This window comes from Harpia harpyja, chromosome 1 (genome assembly GCF_026419915.1).
Source record: "Harpia harpyja isolate bHarHar1 chromosome 1, bHarHar1 primary haplotype, whole genome shotgun sequence".
NCBI classification, from domain to species: domain Eukaryota; kingdom Metazoa; phylum Chordata; class Aves; order Accipitriformes; family Accipitridae; genus Harpia; species Harpia harpyja.
The window spans coordinates 7,449,047-7,468,321 of record NC_068940.1 but is presented as its reverse complement, the minus strand read 5'-3'; the positions used below and the strand labels follow the sequence as shown (position 1 = coordinate 7,468,321).

Sequence of the window (19,275 nt, the reverse complement as noted above, 5' to 3'; positions counted from 1 at the left end):
ACTTGAATTCTCATAATCCAGTTCCAAATATGCAAGAAGTGCCTTTTCCTTGCCTGTCTTAGTCGTTCAAGGCTCAAAATGTTCTCCACTTGCAGCACACCACGTGTGTACTTTTCAATGTACGTTTCACCATCAGATGTGCCCTCGTTCTCACTCCTTGCGGCCATCAGCGCTAAGGTCTCGCGATCCTCAATTTCTTCTGTAGCCTAAATTACAAGTTATACTACTGAAGTTTTTAAAAATTAAAGCCAATTGTTTTTAATGTATTGATTCACTTCTTTAGACCATCTCAATCCAGAAATTAATTTGAATCGGTAATCCTTAACTTAATCAGTAATCCTAACTGTAATCAATGATCCAGGACTTTACAATACAGATATAAATGATGCTGAACTAAGAAGAGTTCATGCTTTGAGAAGTTTTGCACGTTTGCTGTAGTCAATGTACTTCTAGAAATAATGCATATATAACCTGAGATCGCATATGTTAAGGGTTAACTAATGACAACTTCCTAGGCAAGTAAATGCAACTTCCTTCCTAAATCTTAAATATGCTGTGCAATTTCCCTAGAGTTTAAAATTTAAGTACCACCACACAAAAGTGACAATTACATGGTGACAAAACTATTTATATTTTCATTTGTCTAGTTCGTTTACCTTTAAAATAAATTTTATAGTACATTTACAATTTGTTCAAGCCTTTTTCTATAAAAAGCAGTTTATATTCCTGTGAACTCATTCTCCCAGCTATTCTGTTTTCACTGACCTGAACATTCCTCTGAGTACCCTCTATATTCTCCCTGTAGACACTAATGTGATTTCAAAAATAGCTCTACTACAAGAACTCAGTTAAACACAGTAGAAGAGAAAATAAAATCCCCACAGTTTTCAACTGTTTAAAGTTAAACATGATCTCACCACTGAACTTCAGTATATACACTTTGGCAAGCTGCCTCACATCAGCAAAGCAGGACATTTACTTCCCAATCAGTATCACCCACTGCAGTAGATCATTCTGTTCCTTTCAGTGAATTTGCCAGAAAAATATGGTGTAATTTACCTTTGGTATATTGGATACTATTTCATAGGTCACTCCACAGGCATAATATATATTTTTCAAGGATATTCTCCTTTTCAGGCTCTGGGTAAAACTCTAGAAACAAAGTAAATGTCAATTATTGTTTTGATAATGATTATTTATGGCATCCTAAGAAATAAAAGGTTGCAATGCAAAAAATTATTTTACCACAAAAGCACATTTTTCAGGACTCTAAGTTCCTTTTTAGCATTAATGATCCTTTAAGTACTCTTTACAGCCCTGTACTCAGTATACAATGCTACTAAGTTCAATCAGTAACATTTTCCTCTCATTTTGCACTTATGCTCTATCCTCGTGTAGTAACTTGTAACTGAGAAACTGTGGCTGTAAGAAGTCTCTAATGTACAGATACCAACATTTCTCATTTTTTCAGCCACCTGTTCAACAGGTAGAAAATTCCTTTTGTAATAGCAAAGCATAACTCTGCTTTCTAGCCGTAACTGAAATCGTAACCAGAGTTTTCACTGTTGTCATCACAAGCTTTGCATGCTTCACTGTCAGGTTAGTTAGCACTTACATCACTAACTGTAAACTTAACTTTCATCTAATAAGGGATTTTAGACAAACGAAACTAGCAAAGGACAATATGCCAAGAGGCATGGAATTCTGCTGCTTAGCAAGTTGCTTAGTAGTACAACAGCTGTTTTGTGCTGTTCCCCCCCATTGCACCGCAAAATCTGAAACAATTCTGAAATACACTCTTGGTCTCAATCACCCGGGAAACAGAAAGGAACATAATTTCAGAGAGCACCTCATTGTCTCAACCAATGAAGCAGCAAAGCAAAGGGAACAGCAACTACTTTTGTGGCCAAAGTAAACTCCCTATCCAAGATCATCACATAAAAGTGGGTAAAGAATGTATACATTTGTGTAATGCTGGGAAACAAGCCTAGTTAGTAATTAACCAAGAAAGCAGCAAAGAGACAGAAAAAAGATATATTGTGTTTACGCTAAACATTTGAAGGTGCCAAAGATGCTTTCAGGAATAGAGTGGCTATACTGACCCTATATTAGATAAGCTACTGCAAACTTCTCTGTTTGCAAGAACATTGAGTTGTATAGGCAAGAAGGTGAACTCCTTTTTTGTTACAGAAGTAGCACCTCTTACACTCTGAACCAAATCAGGTTGAAAAATGGACAGTTCAGAGGGATATACCAGAAGTGCACAGCTTCACTGCAACCTATAATGATCATATTTTTCATTTGTCTTTCATAAGAATTGGAGGGACCAAACTTACATAAAATGAAGCAAGCAACTAAGAAAACACATTCATAAAATTAAGGATGTCAAACAAAATTAATAACAATAAAATAATATATTAACTTCTTACCTGCTTGTTATAAATATTGGCTGCAATCCTTTTGCGTAATACCAGTTCCATTGCAGCAGGATGGCTGAGCTGCACAGTAGTCTTCACTATCAAGTAAATTCTCTCATTTTGAGGAGTTACTCTATTCAGGTGCACTGAATCATGGACAGAAGAGTCCCAAGCAGCAGTGGCTGAAACCTATGCAGACAAATGAAGCGGAGGAAGGAAAGGGAAATCAAAGATTCAATTACTCTAACAACAGGTATCATTTGCAATGACTTAACATGAAGTAAAACAATTTTTTAATGAGAGAAAAATAAGCATCGTTGAACAAAGTGGAGTCCAACCTACTTTTCATAGTAAGGAATTTATCAGAAGCAGCATAAAAGATGTGTTAAGATATTGGGGAAAACAACTGTGAGCACAATCCCTGCACTGTGCAAACCCTGCCCCGAAAGGAAGTCTTCACACAGCTGGAGACGGAAAGGAAAACAGAAGCAAGACTGGAGGAAGGACTACAAATCCTATTGCAACTGTATTAGAAGTTTATTAAATTCAATGTCAAATATTCCATCTGTGTTGGATTAGGTTATAACAGCCCATACAGAATTAACATGCTCCCATCCTGCAGAACTTCTTTTTCCTTCCCCCTGCTTCCTCCCCAAATTTGGCGTCCCATTTATTCTGGAAATGGTCTCTTAAGCAATGGCCTGAGTTGGCATAGAATGTGGAAGAAATTAATTAATAAATTCCAAAATGGATTCAGAACTGTTCATTTCCAACAATTCCCAAACTTTATATTTAAAACAGTAATTGTGTACTACAAAGGAAAAAGTTTTATTTAAATATTAAGCTTTGCCCAGTGTGCACAATAAATGAAGTGGTTTTCTCTGAAGAATCAAGAGCCTGCACAAGGAGTGATGAAGGGGTGAGGAAAGAAGAAAAAGGGATTTTGAGTCAGGCAGCTGAATTATTCTTTTGCCAAGAAGACCTAAGACTTGCCACCTCTGAATTAAGGCAGAAGAGCTAACAAGTCATATCCTCTCAAATTCTAAATAAATAGGCCAGAAAATGAAGGCAGCGCTAGATACAGATGGTACTTCTAAGACAAAAAGATAATGATTAAATACATACAAGTAGAAAATAAAACATAAGAAGAAAGTGTTAACATAAGCTGCAGTTGTCAAGAAGGAGGCTTGCTAACAATTTACCTCATCATCACTGTGTTTTATGATCGGCAGATAAAAGAATGGACTCCCATGCTCCTTTGGTAGTATTGAGTTAACTCCTGATGCATGGGGACCTATAAGTTGTTCATTGGCACTGAGGTCATCAGCTAATGAAACAAATGTGCAAAGAATGAAATAGTTTTATATCAAAGGATATTAATATATAGAGGCAAAGTTGTAATACAAAGTTGTAATAAAGTCCTACCCATATTTCATAATACATTTAATCCTAATTAATCTTATTACTATGCAGTATTTTGAAGACTATTTTGGCATACAAAAGAAGGGAAGTAAAACCAGGCTAAGACTCAGCCTGAACACATTCTCACATAATCTAAATGGAATTCAAAACTATTTCTAGGTATTTATAACATTAACTTACCCAGCCAGAAAATTTCTGATTTATCCACCTGTCAGCCTAACCAGCTCATCTCTTAGTTAAATCACTTCTGATGTATCAGGGAATCTTTAAATTGAGAATAGCAGTTCTGGCTACATTAGGTTTTTAGCTAAACAAAAAAAAAGTTGCGCAACGATCCATCAATCTGTTTAAATATCCTATTTGATCTTCTGTTTGCTAATCTCTGATGATAATGAAAAAACAAGTAACAACATTCCTTGTGTGCACAGATGAAGGAAAGAGCATATACCATTTTCCAAAAGCAGCTTCTAAAGCAGGTATTAATGTATTGCCTATATAAACATGTCTGGTCGCCCACTGCAGCGCTGAATGTGACAAGGCCTGTGGATCCTCCTCTGCTTTATGTCCAAGTTTACACTTACAGACTTGCTTCCTAAACAGTCCTTAAACGTGGTGTTAACTCTAGTCTCTTGTTGCTTACAGTGTGTATCTGTGTCTTAAGAATATATATCAATAGTCTTCTCACATGTAAAATTAAATACCTTCAAAGGGAGAACGTTCAGATTCTCTAACAAAATGCTCATTATAGTCCTAACGCACTCTTGATTAAACCAGCTGTTTAACACTCTATAGATGCCTGAGTGGAAGGAGGTCTGAAAGCGTTGGGAGATTATCCATCAGTGCTTTAATGACATGTGGATTTGTACATCAAAACATTTACAGGATTTTCTTATCTGCTGTTCAATTTAAACTAAGCTTGCTCTCTTACACTATTTTCTGTTGCACAGCCTATCCCTGTACTCATATGTTCCCCAATTTTTATCTTTATTTTAAAATAGTTGTGCTTAATTATTCCAACATACAGAATCAGAAGAAAAACATTTTACAAGCCATATCAGACAGTGCCATTGCCAGGACATGTTTGATTTCTTACACATTTCAGATTCATTCTTCCATTTATCAATTTATTGATCCAAACTAATCCCCTCCATCCAGGTTTCTTAACCTGCTGTTACAACATACCATTCAAATCAAGGAAGAGGACGGGTATATGTGTTTCCATTCCTGCAGGTGGAATCCTGAAACAAAACAAAGTGCTGTCAACAAGGAAGGCAAATTCATACCTAAGCTAATTTGGGCAAACAGATGTCCATGCAAGATTCATTACTGTAACCAATGACTAAAGCAGTCAACATTTTGATGGCTAATCTGAATACCTATGTTGTACAGACAGTATTTTGTTTACTACACATGCAGCTGAATGTAGTGCTTTGCCAAAACTTAATTCGCACCGCACAGCACATTGCAGTTGCTGTGAGGATGAGTTTTAAACATCCTGTTCTGTTTCTTATAAAGTTAACTGGTTGTAGTCATCTCATACATAAAGGTTAGCAACCTTTCAAACAACTGGATATGTAACTACTGGCAAGCCATAGTCTTTGTAGCAATAAATACACTTTTAGCTGTATGACCACAGCACACTTCAGGTGGATAAGGGGAAAAAATGGCGAGGAAAGAGTATCACTACATCATTCGCCCAGTGAAGAAGAGATATTAGGTATTATCAGAGACATCAGTGTACACTTGATTAGAGCCGTATTTCTTGTCCACGGTTTCCCAAATCTAACATGTTGCATTCCTCATTTTTGCATGTCAGTTCCAATGATCTTAGTTAAAACACAAATTTAAATTAAAAGGGAAATATATTAGAAATTCAAGTGAAACAGAAAAGAATACATCCTTTGAAGTCAGAATTTCTTCCCTCCCCACCCCGTATCAGTGAAATTATCACATGTTCTACCATTCATTTTTGAACCACTCCTTTTCTGAAAGGAGTCAAACTACAGGATAACTTTCTCAGAATTTTGTAAAATTGTAAAATACTATGTTAAATTCAAAAGTGACTTTCAAACCTTGAAAGCTATGTCAAAGCTACTTTATGTAATACGTCAGCTAAGCGAACTTTCTTACATTCAAACCAGCACCTGACCTTCTAGCCTTATGCCAGTTGAGTATAATTTGTAGTATTGTAGGAAAATGTAGAAAGCTCTAAAGCACCCTCAGATTTTTACCTTGTAGCGTGCAATGTTCATGCAGAAAAAGCTAACCACTCCAATGGTTTTTCTGAACATACCAATTTGCAGGGGCACCGGGAATTCCACTGCCTGGTGCTGGAACAAACACTGCATTCCTCTCTTCCGTCAGCCCTACCCACTGTTCGACGAGACGGGCTTCTCGTTCTATATCATCCTCAGATTTTTCTACAGTGAAAGAGATTAGTATTATGCATGAAATACATTTTTCATGGTATAGGGAATAAAGTACTTATGACAAAGACTTTAAGCTTCAAACCTTGTTTATTGCTGATCTTTTGAATCTGCTCATCTAAGTATTCTCTGCGTTTTATCAGTGCATCAGACCACCTTTCTCGTACACAGTTTAAATCTTCTTCCTAACATGGAAAGAGAAAATAAAGTTATTAGGCTATGTCGTTAAGGCTAAAGGGCAGTGGATTTCATGATAATTTCATCAGAATTGACATTAAACAGCTTGCATGATGCAGAAAACTTTTTTCCCCAAATGACATGCACACTGATTAAGTACCTCATCACCCATGAATGGAAGCTTATTTGCTTTCAAGTGTCAAATTCCAACAGGAGGAAAAGAAAATGTGACTTGCCTCAGTTGCTGAACAGAATTATACACCATAGGCTAATTACTCACAGAAGTGGCAATCAAACTTTTTAATAGCACATGGAATAGGAAAACCAGGTACCAACAGTTGATCATAAGTTCTCCCGAAGATTAGACAGGTCAGTACACCCTCAAACCTGCACAAAATTCCATTGCTAGCAGCTGCTATCAGTGCAATTAAAAGACATCTCATGCAAACAAAACCCATCATGCAATCATGCTTTGTGGTATCACAGAAAATCTGGTTCGTTCTTCTCTGTGATATGTCAGGAAGCGCATAAACAGCCCGCAAGAAGTTAGTACCTTAACTGATGTTTTTGAGATTGCTGTAAAACCTAATATGTTATCTTAAGGGATGTCAGCATTCTCACCTAACTGGTTTTACTTCTGTAAGGCTGCCTATTAGAAGTGAGTCTTCCATGTAGAAGTCTGATATGTGTTCTACATTTTTTAGGCATTTCCTTTTCTGTCCTTTGTTGCCTTTTAAATAAGTCTTCTGTTATACTGTCACTGTCTTATATTTAACTTATCACACAAAAAAACAGGTTCAAGGTTTGGTTTTGTGTAGATAAAAAAAAATTGCTTTACTGAAGCTTCTGTATTCCCCCCACTCGCATCCTCGCCTCTCTCTCCCACAAGCATTTCAGAAAACTGCACAGCTTGGAAGGTTACGATGTTTTCTTTAGAAAACAAACAAAAAATCCTATGCTGTGTAATTTGGTTAGGAAAGATGCCTGCAGCTGCAGGTGGTTGTTTTTTTCCCTATGATATTCACTGGAAACTGTTTTCATTCTAAATTAAAGTTTCCAAGCTTTTATTCACATAGCAACTCATGTAGCCAGTTAGGAGAGCTGACTGCTGAGTACTAGAGAAGAGAGCACACTGCAAGAGTATGAAGTCACAAGGTAAACTGAAATAGCAGTGTTTTATAGCCCAGGTAGCCTCTTAAATGCACAGCACATATGTATTTCAAAGCCGCTTTTGCTCGCTCCAGTACGCTTGTTCATTTGAAAGTTGCTGGCTGTTAGCATTAGCTGTGCCCCATGCCACAGGATTGACAGCAACAGCAGCAATACCTGGTAACTATCCATATCACCACCATCATCCTCCTCTTTCTGGTAGGAGAAAATAAATTTTGTAAAACACAAAAAAACATGCATTTCTCTCAACAGAAACTCACAGAAATACCCCAAAACATGAATACTAACATTTCTGCCACAAACTTGCAAAATGTTAAAATTGCAACATTCAAATAACCAAAGTCATATTAAACAGGTAGAAACTTTTTTTTTCATTACAGACTGCAGCAGCTTAGCCATGATTTGAGTATTAGTCAATATATTTACAAAAAACAAAAAACCAAAAACCCCCAAAACCAAAAAAAAACCAAAAAAAACCCAAAAACCCCCAAAAAACCCACAGAATACTGTGCCAGAAAAAGGACTGAGCAAGCATACCACCAATCTTCAAGTTTTACAGCTTCATCTGTATTTAAGGTTATAATTACTTGTGGTTCTGAATGTAACCCTTCTGACAAAAGGCACCCTGCTTCCTTGGGTGGCCCATTCCACTTGTTCTTTGCCATCACTGTTAAAATCACGCTTTATTTCCAATATGAATTTGTCCAGTATCAGCTTGAAGTCATATATACTTCTTAAGGACTTTTTCTGCTACATGAAATAGCCCTTTCACATTCAGTGATGGCTATTTTTGATTCTGATCAAATAACAACTCAGTCCTTTTTGAAAAGGTGAACAGTCTCTCACTGTAAGATATCTTCTCTACTAATTTTCATTTTTTTCTGCTTTTTACCCGCAACTTTCATCATCCCTGTAAGGGGCTGAAACTAATGGCACTAGGAATCTAGCATTAATCACCTCTACACACAAAGGTAAAAACACTTTCTGTATTCCTGCTGTCTTATATATATTGAAATACCACACCTGGTACTTTATCAGTTATACACTGAGTTACAAGCAAAAAAAGAAGCAGATTTAGCACCATGTGCTCACATTATATGTATTAACCTCAAACATGTGTAAAACTGCAAAACAACATATGTACCAGTGTGCTAAGGTCCCTTTTGGAATTATGCTGGGCTGGCTCTAGAACAGCAAAACCAAACCAAACCAATGTATGAAAAATTAACTGTCTTACCTGGTAGCTGTCCAAGCCCCTTTGCAGTTTGGTTGATCTGGCAGTCACACCGCCTATAGAGACTGAAAGAATTGCTTCTACCATGAGAGGCAACGTTCCCGAATGTTGTACGGGTTTCACTGTCACCTGAACTCTGCGAGAATGACCCTGAATAGTTAATTGAGAGACAGAAAGAAGAGAGAGAGAGAGAAAAAAAACAGAGAGAAACTAAGAATAAAGTTAAGAATCAGTTTAAGCATGAATAAGACGACAGGAAAAAGATATGTACCTGCCTAAGCTGGAAAATTCCCCCTGTGTTTACATCTTTTGCCTGATGGAGTTCAACTGCAGTATATTCTCCCATCTCATTCAATTCTTGTATGGAAATCCACATTTCTATTCTTCGAGTTACTTCATTCCACCTAAAAAGACATCCCGACAAAAACTAATGGTTGCCTCACCAAAGTATATTTTGTGCACCACAAGTATTAGAAAGCCTTCAGAAAGCTGACGGAAGCATTCATGTGTAATTTATTTGTACCTGTCCCTCAGTGTCCTAGTTTTAGCATGAAGAGAATCGACTTCCCAAACAGAGCTGCCATTGCCAGTACATCTGTGACCCCACACCTCAATAGCAAGAGCTCCTTCTGAAATGAACTCCAAAAACTCCTCTGTGACATTCACCACATAGTCCTGGCAATGAGAAAAACAAATCACATCCAATCAAATGAAATAACTGTATCTCCTCAACTGCTTTGCAAGGATGCACTAAACAACTACCTGCATGGTAAAACCATACAGTCTGGATCATAAAGCTCGACTCTGGTCAAGGAAGTTGTGAAACATATCATCTCCGCAATTCCTGCTTCTGCAAAATTTCCATAAAAACGATGTCACAGCTCGAATGATCTTTAAGTTACTGAGCTTACCAAGCAAGTATACAATAAGATGTCATTATATAAACTATAGTTTCCCCCATGCATTAAAGATGACACCTGAATTTAAAAGACCACTAATTAAAAGATTTTTTCATTTTGCTGCATTTTGAAGAAGTGATAAAGTAAAATATTATGGCATTCTAAAGTATAGTCAAGAGTCATTCGTTATATGACTTGATTCCCTCTTTCTTCCCCCAGCAAAACAAGGCTCAAATTCTAAATAGCTTATCTCAAACACACCATCCTCCTGGTAACACCATTTCATAATAAAAATAGTTACCTTACAGTGAGAGAAGGTCACTGTAAAATGAGCATCTCTGCTCTGAGGTGAAGGCACATCTGGATCTACCACTGGTGCCGCTACTGTTGACTCGCATTGATCCCAAAATGTATATTGACAAAAGACAAAGTTGGAGAGATTAGGTGGCAGTCCGGTTGCTTCTTTTATTTTTACCTGAGGAGACAAAATAGATGTTGTCAAAAATACAATTGTTTCTTCTTCAGTTGTAAATTGTTCAAAAACTAAGTATTTAATCCAAAACTACCAACAGTCAAGAAGAATTTTTAAAGGACACCTCCAATTGCTTTGTAAGGATGTCCCTGTTTAGGAAATCTGTATTTTGCATATACAGAAGTGCAGATGCAAGGAAAGCAGTTACATGCACTTAACTAGCCCACCCACGTGCATGTTTTCTTTGAGGAAGCTGATAAGCTCAAGTGGAGAATGAACGACTTCATCACAGAAGAATGAAATCCAGACACTACCCGTAGATACTACATTAGATGATCAAAGAAACCATAGAAATTGTTCCCATTGTAAGTTTTCAAGTTACATAGAAAAACTGTTTCCCCTTCTGTGTCTGCCAAGGACAGTCCTTGTAACATCAGTATTTATGATGCAGACCTGCATATACTAGAAACTAATGCGAATTAATTCAGCCACTGGAAGCCACAGACTGACCTACACTGAACTGGAACAACAGAAGTCTTTTCTCAGTAGAGAATTTTAAGCAAGCAGTAGCCTACGTAGCTTAGTACTTTACATCAGACTGATTACATAGTTACAAAGGCCTGAAACTGTTAACTCCATCATGTGTTCTCACTTACCCTGCAGGAGAGCTTTTTCGCTCTGTGAATAATTTCTCCATTGTTATCCATGACTTCCAGACTCCCACTCTCACTGGAGTTCTCAGATGAGTCATCTCCTTCTACTACACGTTCTGGGACAGACCCAGTGACTCGCATTACTTCAACATGCAACCGTCCTGCAACCTAAGGCACGACAAATACTAAGAACCTGTGCACAAGAGACTTAAAGACATTAAGATGATACATATCTAACTCTAGGAGGTGTGCAGAAACAGAACTGAACCGCTCTCAACTATCAAATGAAAAGCAGCAATGTCAAAAAAGAGGAGAAAGGAATGAAAAAATAATAGTTATTTGTATGCAGAACTACTGACCTTTTTAATTCACACACAACAGAAAAGGTATACAGCATCATGACTGTACATCAGAACCTTAATATGCTGGGTGTTGCTCAGTTACCTACACTGATACTAGGAACTTCATTCTACTATTTTAGTAGCTAGGCAATCGCAAACAAATAAACAGAAAACATACCCAGCGATTTGGAACACGCTTATTCACAAGCATCATTTGCTGCTTGTTAAAAGAAAATCAGTGTACGTGAAGCCTCCCAGCCAAAAGCCGTGTTACCCCAGTAGGTATGAGGGCATGGGTACGCCCAGCCCACTCTATGTTAGGCTTTACCTCCCCTTGCTGGCTGATGATGGGCACAGCATACTGCAGCTTCACATCGTAGAAAAGGCACTCCAAAAACACATTGGCAACACCAATTAAGTTGTGGTTCTCTTGCGCTTCGTAAAAAGGGTCACCTCTTTTGCCAATCAGCTTCCTTATCTGTTTTAAAGGTCATAAAAGTTATGTGAAAAACTGTAAGCATGGGAACACAAAATCAACCAACCACGCAGTATAAGATCATGGCACAAAAAGTAAGTCCCTACCAATCTTTTCTGTTCCTTCATGTTACGCAAGTAGAAAGAGACTAGAAGCATATCACAAATCTGAAATGAAATCTTTGAGATGGACATTATACAATCCTTCCTTTACTATGGGATATAGTAATACGTTGACCTACATTTTTTAGTGGCGTCAAGACAAAGCAGATTTTACCATGAGCAAGCACAGTAGCCATTGATTTCAAGAAGTTGCACCCTACTTTTCTGCTCTGTTCACACTTTTTAAATGAGAGGACAAATGATCCCAGGTTGAACAGCTGGTCTGGCTGCTGGGTACCACTACAAGGCCAAAAGGGAAGGTGCAGGATGACTCCCACTTAAGCCTACAAGTGTTCTTATGACTGCCATAGAGCTGAGATCACATCTGCAGCATTTTCTAGTCAAGTACCCCATACACAGCCACAAAGAATTCATGCAGATTCCTAGCATGATATGCACTCCTCAGTGGACTTGTTAGCTCCTTCCCTTCTCCTCCTCCTTCATCTCCAACACATGCATTTGACCTACGTGTTTCTATGTAGCACATAGAACACATGCATTATGGACAACATAGGTCATGGTAAGGACGACCCTGGCTCAGGCAGACATAATATATTCAAAGGATGTGCTATCAGTTCTTACTAAAGTCAGCAGCAAAATCATCGTTGTCTTCAACGGGCACAGATGAAGTGCTTGACCTCCCCTGTGTTATGATTTTAGAGATTCCCATTGTCCCGTCCAAGGCATGTAACAAAGGCACAACAGCTGTTCAAACATATTTGAGAATGATTCTTGATGCAAGTAATTTAGGCGCTCCCTATCAGCCACAAGGCAGCAAGATATACTTCCTATGCACTTCCACCTGAATACTTAGAGGACGCCTTCTGGAACACCAAATCTTACATCTATCTCTTGCCAGAAAACAAGCAAGCTTTTGACAAGACTCACGATTATTTGCCAGGGCTAATGTACTACTAAAATTCTCAGGAAATGCCACTTAGTTTTCATGGAGATACTGACATAGTCTAAGTACCTTCGATTGATTTCTTCACTGCTTTAAGGTTGGGGGATATAGAGATGGAATTACAGAATATTTCACATTTTAACATCAAGTTCTACCCCACTAATATGTTCGGCACCTTGAGTGCATCTAAGCAGTATCCTTGCTCGCTTTGATACTGACGGCAATTTAATAATTTTATTTCTAATGCAGCTTGCTGCTTCCATTCAGAGCTAATGCTTATCTGCATGGCACCTGTATTATGCCAGGTAAACATATGCTCTTAGTGGTATCACGAGTCACTACCTCAGCACAAATATATCTGACCTCAGCACACTTATATCTCAGAATGCAAGTAAGGATAGGTCATAGCTGTGTTTTATTATGCATGGGTATTTTGAATATTTAGTATTATAAATATTTTGGGGGGTTGTTTTTTGTTTTTAAAAAAAAAAAACCCAACCACAATACCCATAAACTTTTGTATACAAAGTCAATGCACTTGATCTGTACAACATATTAGAAGGGGTTAAAAGAAAACAAAGTCAATTTCTGATCCCTTTCAGAAAATATATACAATACCTCAGGAATTTTCTCCTTCCACTCTTGATAGACGTCTCTCATGTCAATCAATTTGTTCTCTAGTTTCTCAATAGTCCACACTTGAGTACCTTTTTCTTTTCGTCTCACTTGAATAGCAGGCTCACTTACTATTGCACCCCTCTAAATCAGAGGAAAAAATAATCACTGCAGGAAAGGTGCATATAAGTAGTTTAACTCTTCACTCAAACTGCATTCCTAAAAAGGAATAAAATACAGAACATACAGCTGCTCTCTGCATGCCAGCCATACTATCTCTGTCCTCAAACGCAGCATACCCTATACATCTCTGAGGATCCAGACCTCTTTGCCCTTCTCAGGCAACTACCATTCACATAGGAACATTAACACTTTCAATCAAATCACTTATGACAAGCCTATTATCCTAATTGCTATCATTATATTTACAGCAGCACTTCAACTAGAAAACCCTTAAGACAAAAAAATTCTAATCATCTGTAACAAAACATGGTAATTTTTGCAAACATAACTAAAATGCAGGTTTTATAGCAACAGAACACAATTGTCTGTTCACAAACCATATGCACATATGGTGATCATACACGTAAAAGAACAGCAAGAGCCATACTTAATGCTATGTTCCCATTTTTACTTATAATTATTTACTTTCAATATATTAAAGTCAGGTAGCACCCATATTTTGCCTATGCATAATCTAACAAAAGTAACATTTTATGGCCTCAGGTTAGATGGATGTTATATACATTTACATATTTTACATTAGCCATAAACCTACATTTTCCAGCATTCTTTGTTGTCATTACCTTTTTGTTGGCACTGAGGTTTTCAGCAGGGATCTGAAGTGTTACTTGATAATCTGTCAGCTTACTCATTTCTTCTGCTAAGAAGTTTGCTTCTCTCACCAGTGTATTTGCCTTTACTATCTGCTCTCGAAGTTTAGCCAGGCTCTGTCGAAACAATTCATCCCTGTGGTGCAGTAGGTAACATGAAAAATACACAGAAACCTATTTCTATTATTGGAAAGCTGCAAATAGAGGTGCTAACAAAGACTATTCTAAAACAAGTTTAAGAAATGCTGTATAGCACTATGTCAGCAAACACAAAACTGTCAGACAATTTTATTGAGGAAAAGGAGTGATCACATATTAAACAAACATATTACTGGTGAGATAAGCGTAGCACAGTAATGCCCAAATAAAAGGACTCAGTACTATGGGAGCTTTTACAGTCATGATTTGTTAAAAGCCCTAAGGACATTTCCTAATTTTCAAGAAATGAAATAATTGCAGCTGTCTTTGTCTTTAATCTGGAGTCCTGTTCCACAGAAACTACCAGTCCCAACATGTGAGACTTCATCTTGATAAAACCCGCTTTTACTGAGATTGTGATGTTGGAACCTGCAACCACTGCAGGCCACAGCTTTACATCGCAGCTACGGCTTTGCAGTGCTACAGACCCCCAGACCTCCCTCCACATACTTAAGCCATCTCAAGTGTACACATTAAAAAAACATAATAAAAATCTTAAGTCCTATAGACCCAAAGTACTTTTTAAGTAATAAATGAATGAGCACAGGTTAAAGCTTGTGCACTCCATACAGTTAACAGTCCCTGGACAAATTCCAAAAAGGTTTCTAAGGCCTGTCTGAGCAAATCTCTTCTACCATAACACCTGACAAACCTGCTATGACATATACTATACCTCCACCTGCGATACTAAGATACGCTCTCACCTCGGATTCTCATCTTTAATTTGCCTTTTAGAAGTATCACGATTATCCTCTGAGCAAAAGTGAAGTTCCCCTTTCTGCCTTTCTTTGTAATCCCAACAGCACTTACTGCATCTCATCATCTTCATAAAACTCATGACCAAACTTCAGACATTTCAGTGATCAGCACTCCCTTGTATGATTGTTTAGCTTCTCTATGTGAAGTCCTACTGAAATACAGTACATGTTGTGCACATACACTTCTCATTTCTACAAAATACATTACATTATGGGCAAGTGTAGGAGGAACAAGTAAACTCATGGACTTTGCTGTGAATACAGGTAAAATTTGCCTATTTGCCTTTATACAGATAAGCTTAGATCTTTTGTATGTCTTTATAGTACAAACCACAAACAACTGTTAATATGCCTTTCAGTCCCCAGCAGAATTCTTCTTCAGTGGCATCTTCTTCCAAAATATCCCAAAGAACAGCCTGGGTAATTCAAACTGCACTCCGCTGGCTCCCTGATACCACACCAAAGTGGTAAACGACCAGCAGCATTAGCAAGCAGCCCTCAATTTTAGCCTTCAACACGCTAAAACATGCAGCTTTGTCTCTCTCCCGTCTCACCTAAATTTGCAACAGGGGTGGGTTTTGTTGGATCTTAAATAGCTGCTACTATCAGTGGATTTTTAGTCCACTTCCTCCATATCTGCTCCCGGCATTATACTGAAAATTCCTTTCCCTCTGCCTCTTGCTTCTGTTATTCAGGCCATCAAGATTAAATGAGCAATTCCAGACCATGGGAGTGACACATTCCACAGACAGCTATAATTTTGGATTCACCCAGAAAATGATGTTAGAGTCAAGAATTACTCACTAAATAGTACTTAATACTGAGAGTGCATTACACCTGCAACCACTGCGAGACAGCTTCCTAGCTTGAGAAACAGAAAGCAGCTTTGATCTGTAAGTGCTGTAAGAGCCATGGGATTCAGCTATAGCTAGTCCCTTCCTTGATCCGGGAAACTGGCATCTGGCAAGCTTTTTGGGGAGGCTCCCACACCAATCTTTTCTTAGCTAGATTCTTGAGAAAGGAATGGTTTAAGACTATAAAGAGGACTTATGAGTAACTCGATCAATTATTATGTGTAGTTCTCATTACATTTGTGTTTTTCCATATATAGCTGTGCCAGCGCCCTTGCAGAAACTTAGGCAAAAAAATAGTTTCAGATAGGATTTCTTAATTCTTACTACACAAAACATATGACAAGCTCCATTAGGATATTAACCAAAGCAAATATCCACTGAACATGAAATCCTGAAACAATCGTTTAAGCCAAACAAGGAAAACACATCTCACACTCATGAAGTGTCACTGCAAGGCTCTGGGATTCCTAATGCCAGATACTGAATACACTGAACTAAACCTCTGGTCCAGTACACCACCACCCCGCCTTGCCCCAACAAATTAAATTTGTTCAAAGTTACAATAGGTTAACTTTATGCCAATGGGTTTTAACACCAGGTCAGGTATCATCTGTCCTTCCACAGTCAGCATAAAGCCAGAATAAACTCTGTGCCATGTGTTCTAGCTGATCTGACAGATACAACCACGTGCCTACATGCGATACCTATCAAATTCATTTTGCTGGCTGATCCGGTACAGCTCACCTTCATTTGCAATGGCAACAGTGACAGCTAAGCCCGCACTAATCAAATCCCATGCAATCCAGACACTTGGCTCTTTTGCATGTTCTTCACATCCAGTCTCCCCGTGTTTTCCTGCATTTCTTGCCCTCTGGCCAGTTGGCTGGTGAACACCCTCTCAGCACCATGTTGCCATGCTTTTACAGCCAAAATCCCTCAAAGATTTCTTCTTCTTGTTTCTTATTTAAGAAGATTCAATTTTTTCACCCTTTTTTCAGAAGCCCAAACATCTTCTAGAACTACAAATAAATAAAAAGTATACCTACGAGGATCTTCTGGAGGACAGGAAACTGATAATTAGTTTTTCCAGAAAAACTGCTTATTCAATGGCAGTGCCACCAAAACATTATCAGACTCCTTACTGATCGCTATAAAGAGCATTCATTCTCCTCTTTTTTACAGTGCAAAGTACAGTCTTGAAGTAGTTCAACAGTTATATAGAGTAAAGCATTGACCCATGAAATCCAGAGGCAAAAATGCTTGTTCGAAGCACAGTTCCTCCTAAGAAATGTCTAACAACTACTGAGAAGAGAAGTTTGGCAGAACAGTTAGCCTTGGTATCACTCCAGATGCTCTTGGGTTTTTTAATGTCATTACATGGTTATGGTGGTTGGTTAATTTTAAGTTGATCAGTCACAATTTTTTCTTCTCAACGCTCAAGGACAGCCAAGTTTTTTGCTACTTCCTTTTCCCTTCTGTTGCATCTTTTTAGAGGTATTGTTTCCCTTGCCAGTAAGCCCAGTTCTCATCTCTGCTACTGAAGTGGGTTATCAGTGATTTCTTGATGGTCTGGCTGTGCTCAAAGCAGTTCTGAATAGCAATGACTCCAACTGGCATGTTTCTCATTTTGCACTCCTCCTGCAGCCCTAAAAGAGCCTGCAAATCCCAACCATGACTCTGCAATGCTTTACATTCAGTTCCCAATGGTTCTGGTTTTAGCTCTTACAGGGGCAAACAATTATTTTAATTAAAGCTGAAACACAGCAGTACTACTCCCTATACTTGCCATGGAAAACATTCTAGTCATCGCTGGTCAACAGTTCGTTATTTGTTTAGGTTTTTTTCCCAGGCCAAACTGGGCAGAAATCACAAAAAAAACCTTGCACAAAACCTAAACCAAGATCTGATATGTTCTATTTCTAACACTCTGAATTTGAAAGCTGCAACACAATCTTGGCTATCTCTGTTTAGGCTCCTCTTGTACATGGATTTATTTTTTTTTTAACGGTGGAGAACAAAACAAAACCAATCAAAATAGAAAAGAGCGCTCAAACTCACTACATATAGAAAAAAATGTTGAGTGAATAATGAACCTTCTGCTTTAAAAGAAAATAGATTAAAAGGAAACAAGAAACCTGTTAGTACATCTAATCATTCTTCCTCCTGAATTAACCCAATGACAGAATACTCATTTGTATGCAGAAAACTTAAATCATCTCAGCTGCTGCCCCTAGAACTTCTCTCTATGGAGCTGGCATCCTTCTGCCCCCAATGATACCAAGAGCAAGCTTCTCTCATTGTCAAGATGCAAACACAAACTCTGCTCACATCTTCCTAGTCTGCTTTTTTAACTGTCCCTGCCAATCTCATGATGATCTTTCACCAAGGCTGCATTCCAGATGCCATGCTACTCCTTTGCAAAGAGGCCTGTTCACCTCATGGCAAGCCTTTTACTTCCTACACAGCTCAAACATACTCTATTTGACTATTCTGCAGTTCTCATACACAGCAATTCTCTTCTAAAGCTGGGCTTACTTTTAGAAACACATACATACAACAGAAGGACTGCCATTTTCTGTATTTTTTTATAGTTCTTAGATTGCAAAATACTGTGCTCTCATTGTATACTCTCAACACACACTACTCCTTAGTGGACTCCTTAGTCTTAGTTGACAAATCTACCTCTGCGCTATCCTTTCCTTTCTTTCCAGAACTAACTTAATTGCTAAACCAAACATTTCAGAAGTACTTTTCTAGTAAAAAAAAAAAAAAAAAAAAAGCTAGAATGCTGATCAATAAAAGCTAAATTCTTATTTCATTTGTGTGTTAAATAAAACAGGAAGATCTTGTACACATTTTACATGTCAGAACCTAGTCCTAAATGAAATGCTAACACTTTGGTGGAGGCAGATCTTGTACTGCACATCAACTCCACAAAAAACTACTATGTGTTTCTGACAGACGGTTCAAGCCCCACCTTCCACCCTTCGTAGTTCTTATTAATTCCTTTGTTTTAATTCCAGTATTCTCACCTCTCTTCTGTCCACAGATTTACTTTCTGCTGTGCAGTCTGAGCAGTATAGGAGAGTCTGTCACTGCCATGCTGATGCTGCCTTTCTGGAGAGAGCTGCTGCCGCAGCAGCTCTAACTCACGTTCATACATCAGCCGCTGCTCCTCAAGAGCACTCCGCTTCTCTTCCAAGTACTGTTTCTCCAAGATCTGGACCACATTTTGTACTGGGTCTAAAAAGAAAAGGAGAAGGGGG

At 38.1% G+C, this 19,275-nt stretch overlaps 1 protein-coding gene across 1 annotated transcript in view; it reads right to left on the bottom strand.

Moving 5' to 3' along the window:
- The window catches only part of LOC128149252 (kinesin-like protein KIF13A), a 91,548-nt gene that overhangs the window by 15,992 nt on the left and 56,281 nt on the right, over positions 1–19,275 (bottom strand). Inside the window, exons 15-31 of the mRNA XM_052804237.1 lie at positions 19,042–19,252; positions 14,173–14,335; positions 13,370–13,510; positions 11,540–11,689; positions 10,874–11,038; positions 10,047–10,220; positions 9,370–9,521; positions 9,118–9,250; positions 8,850–8,996; positions 7,769–7,807; positions 6,351–6,450; positions 6,133–6,259; positions 5,022–5,077; positions 3,620–3,744; positions 2,430–2,606; positions 1,060–1,152; positions 54–206 (exon numbers count right to left, since the gene is read on the bottom strand). Coding sequence (XP_052660197.1) covers positions 54–206; positions 1,060–1,152; positions 2,430–2,606; positions 3,620–3,744; positions 5,022–5,077; positions 6,133–6,259; positions 6,351–6,450; positions 7,769–7,807; positions 8,850–8,996; positions 9,118–9,250; positions 9,370–9,521; positions 10,047–10,220; positions 10,874–11,038; positions 11,540–11,689; positions 13,370–13,510; positions 14,173–14,335; positions 19,042–19,252 — 2,306 coding nt within the window. The remainder of the gene's footprint in view (positions 1–53; positions 207–1,059; positions 1,153–2,429; positions 2,607–3,619; positions 3,745–5,021; positions 5,078–6,132; positions 6,260–6,350; positions 6,451–7,768; positions 7,808–8,849; positions 8,997–9,117; positions 9,251–9,369; positions 9,522–10,046; positions 10,221–10,873; positions 11,039–11,539; positions 11,690–13,369; positions 13,511–14,172; positions 14,336–19,041; positions 19,253–19,275) is intronic.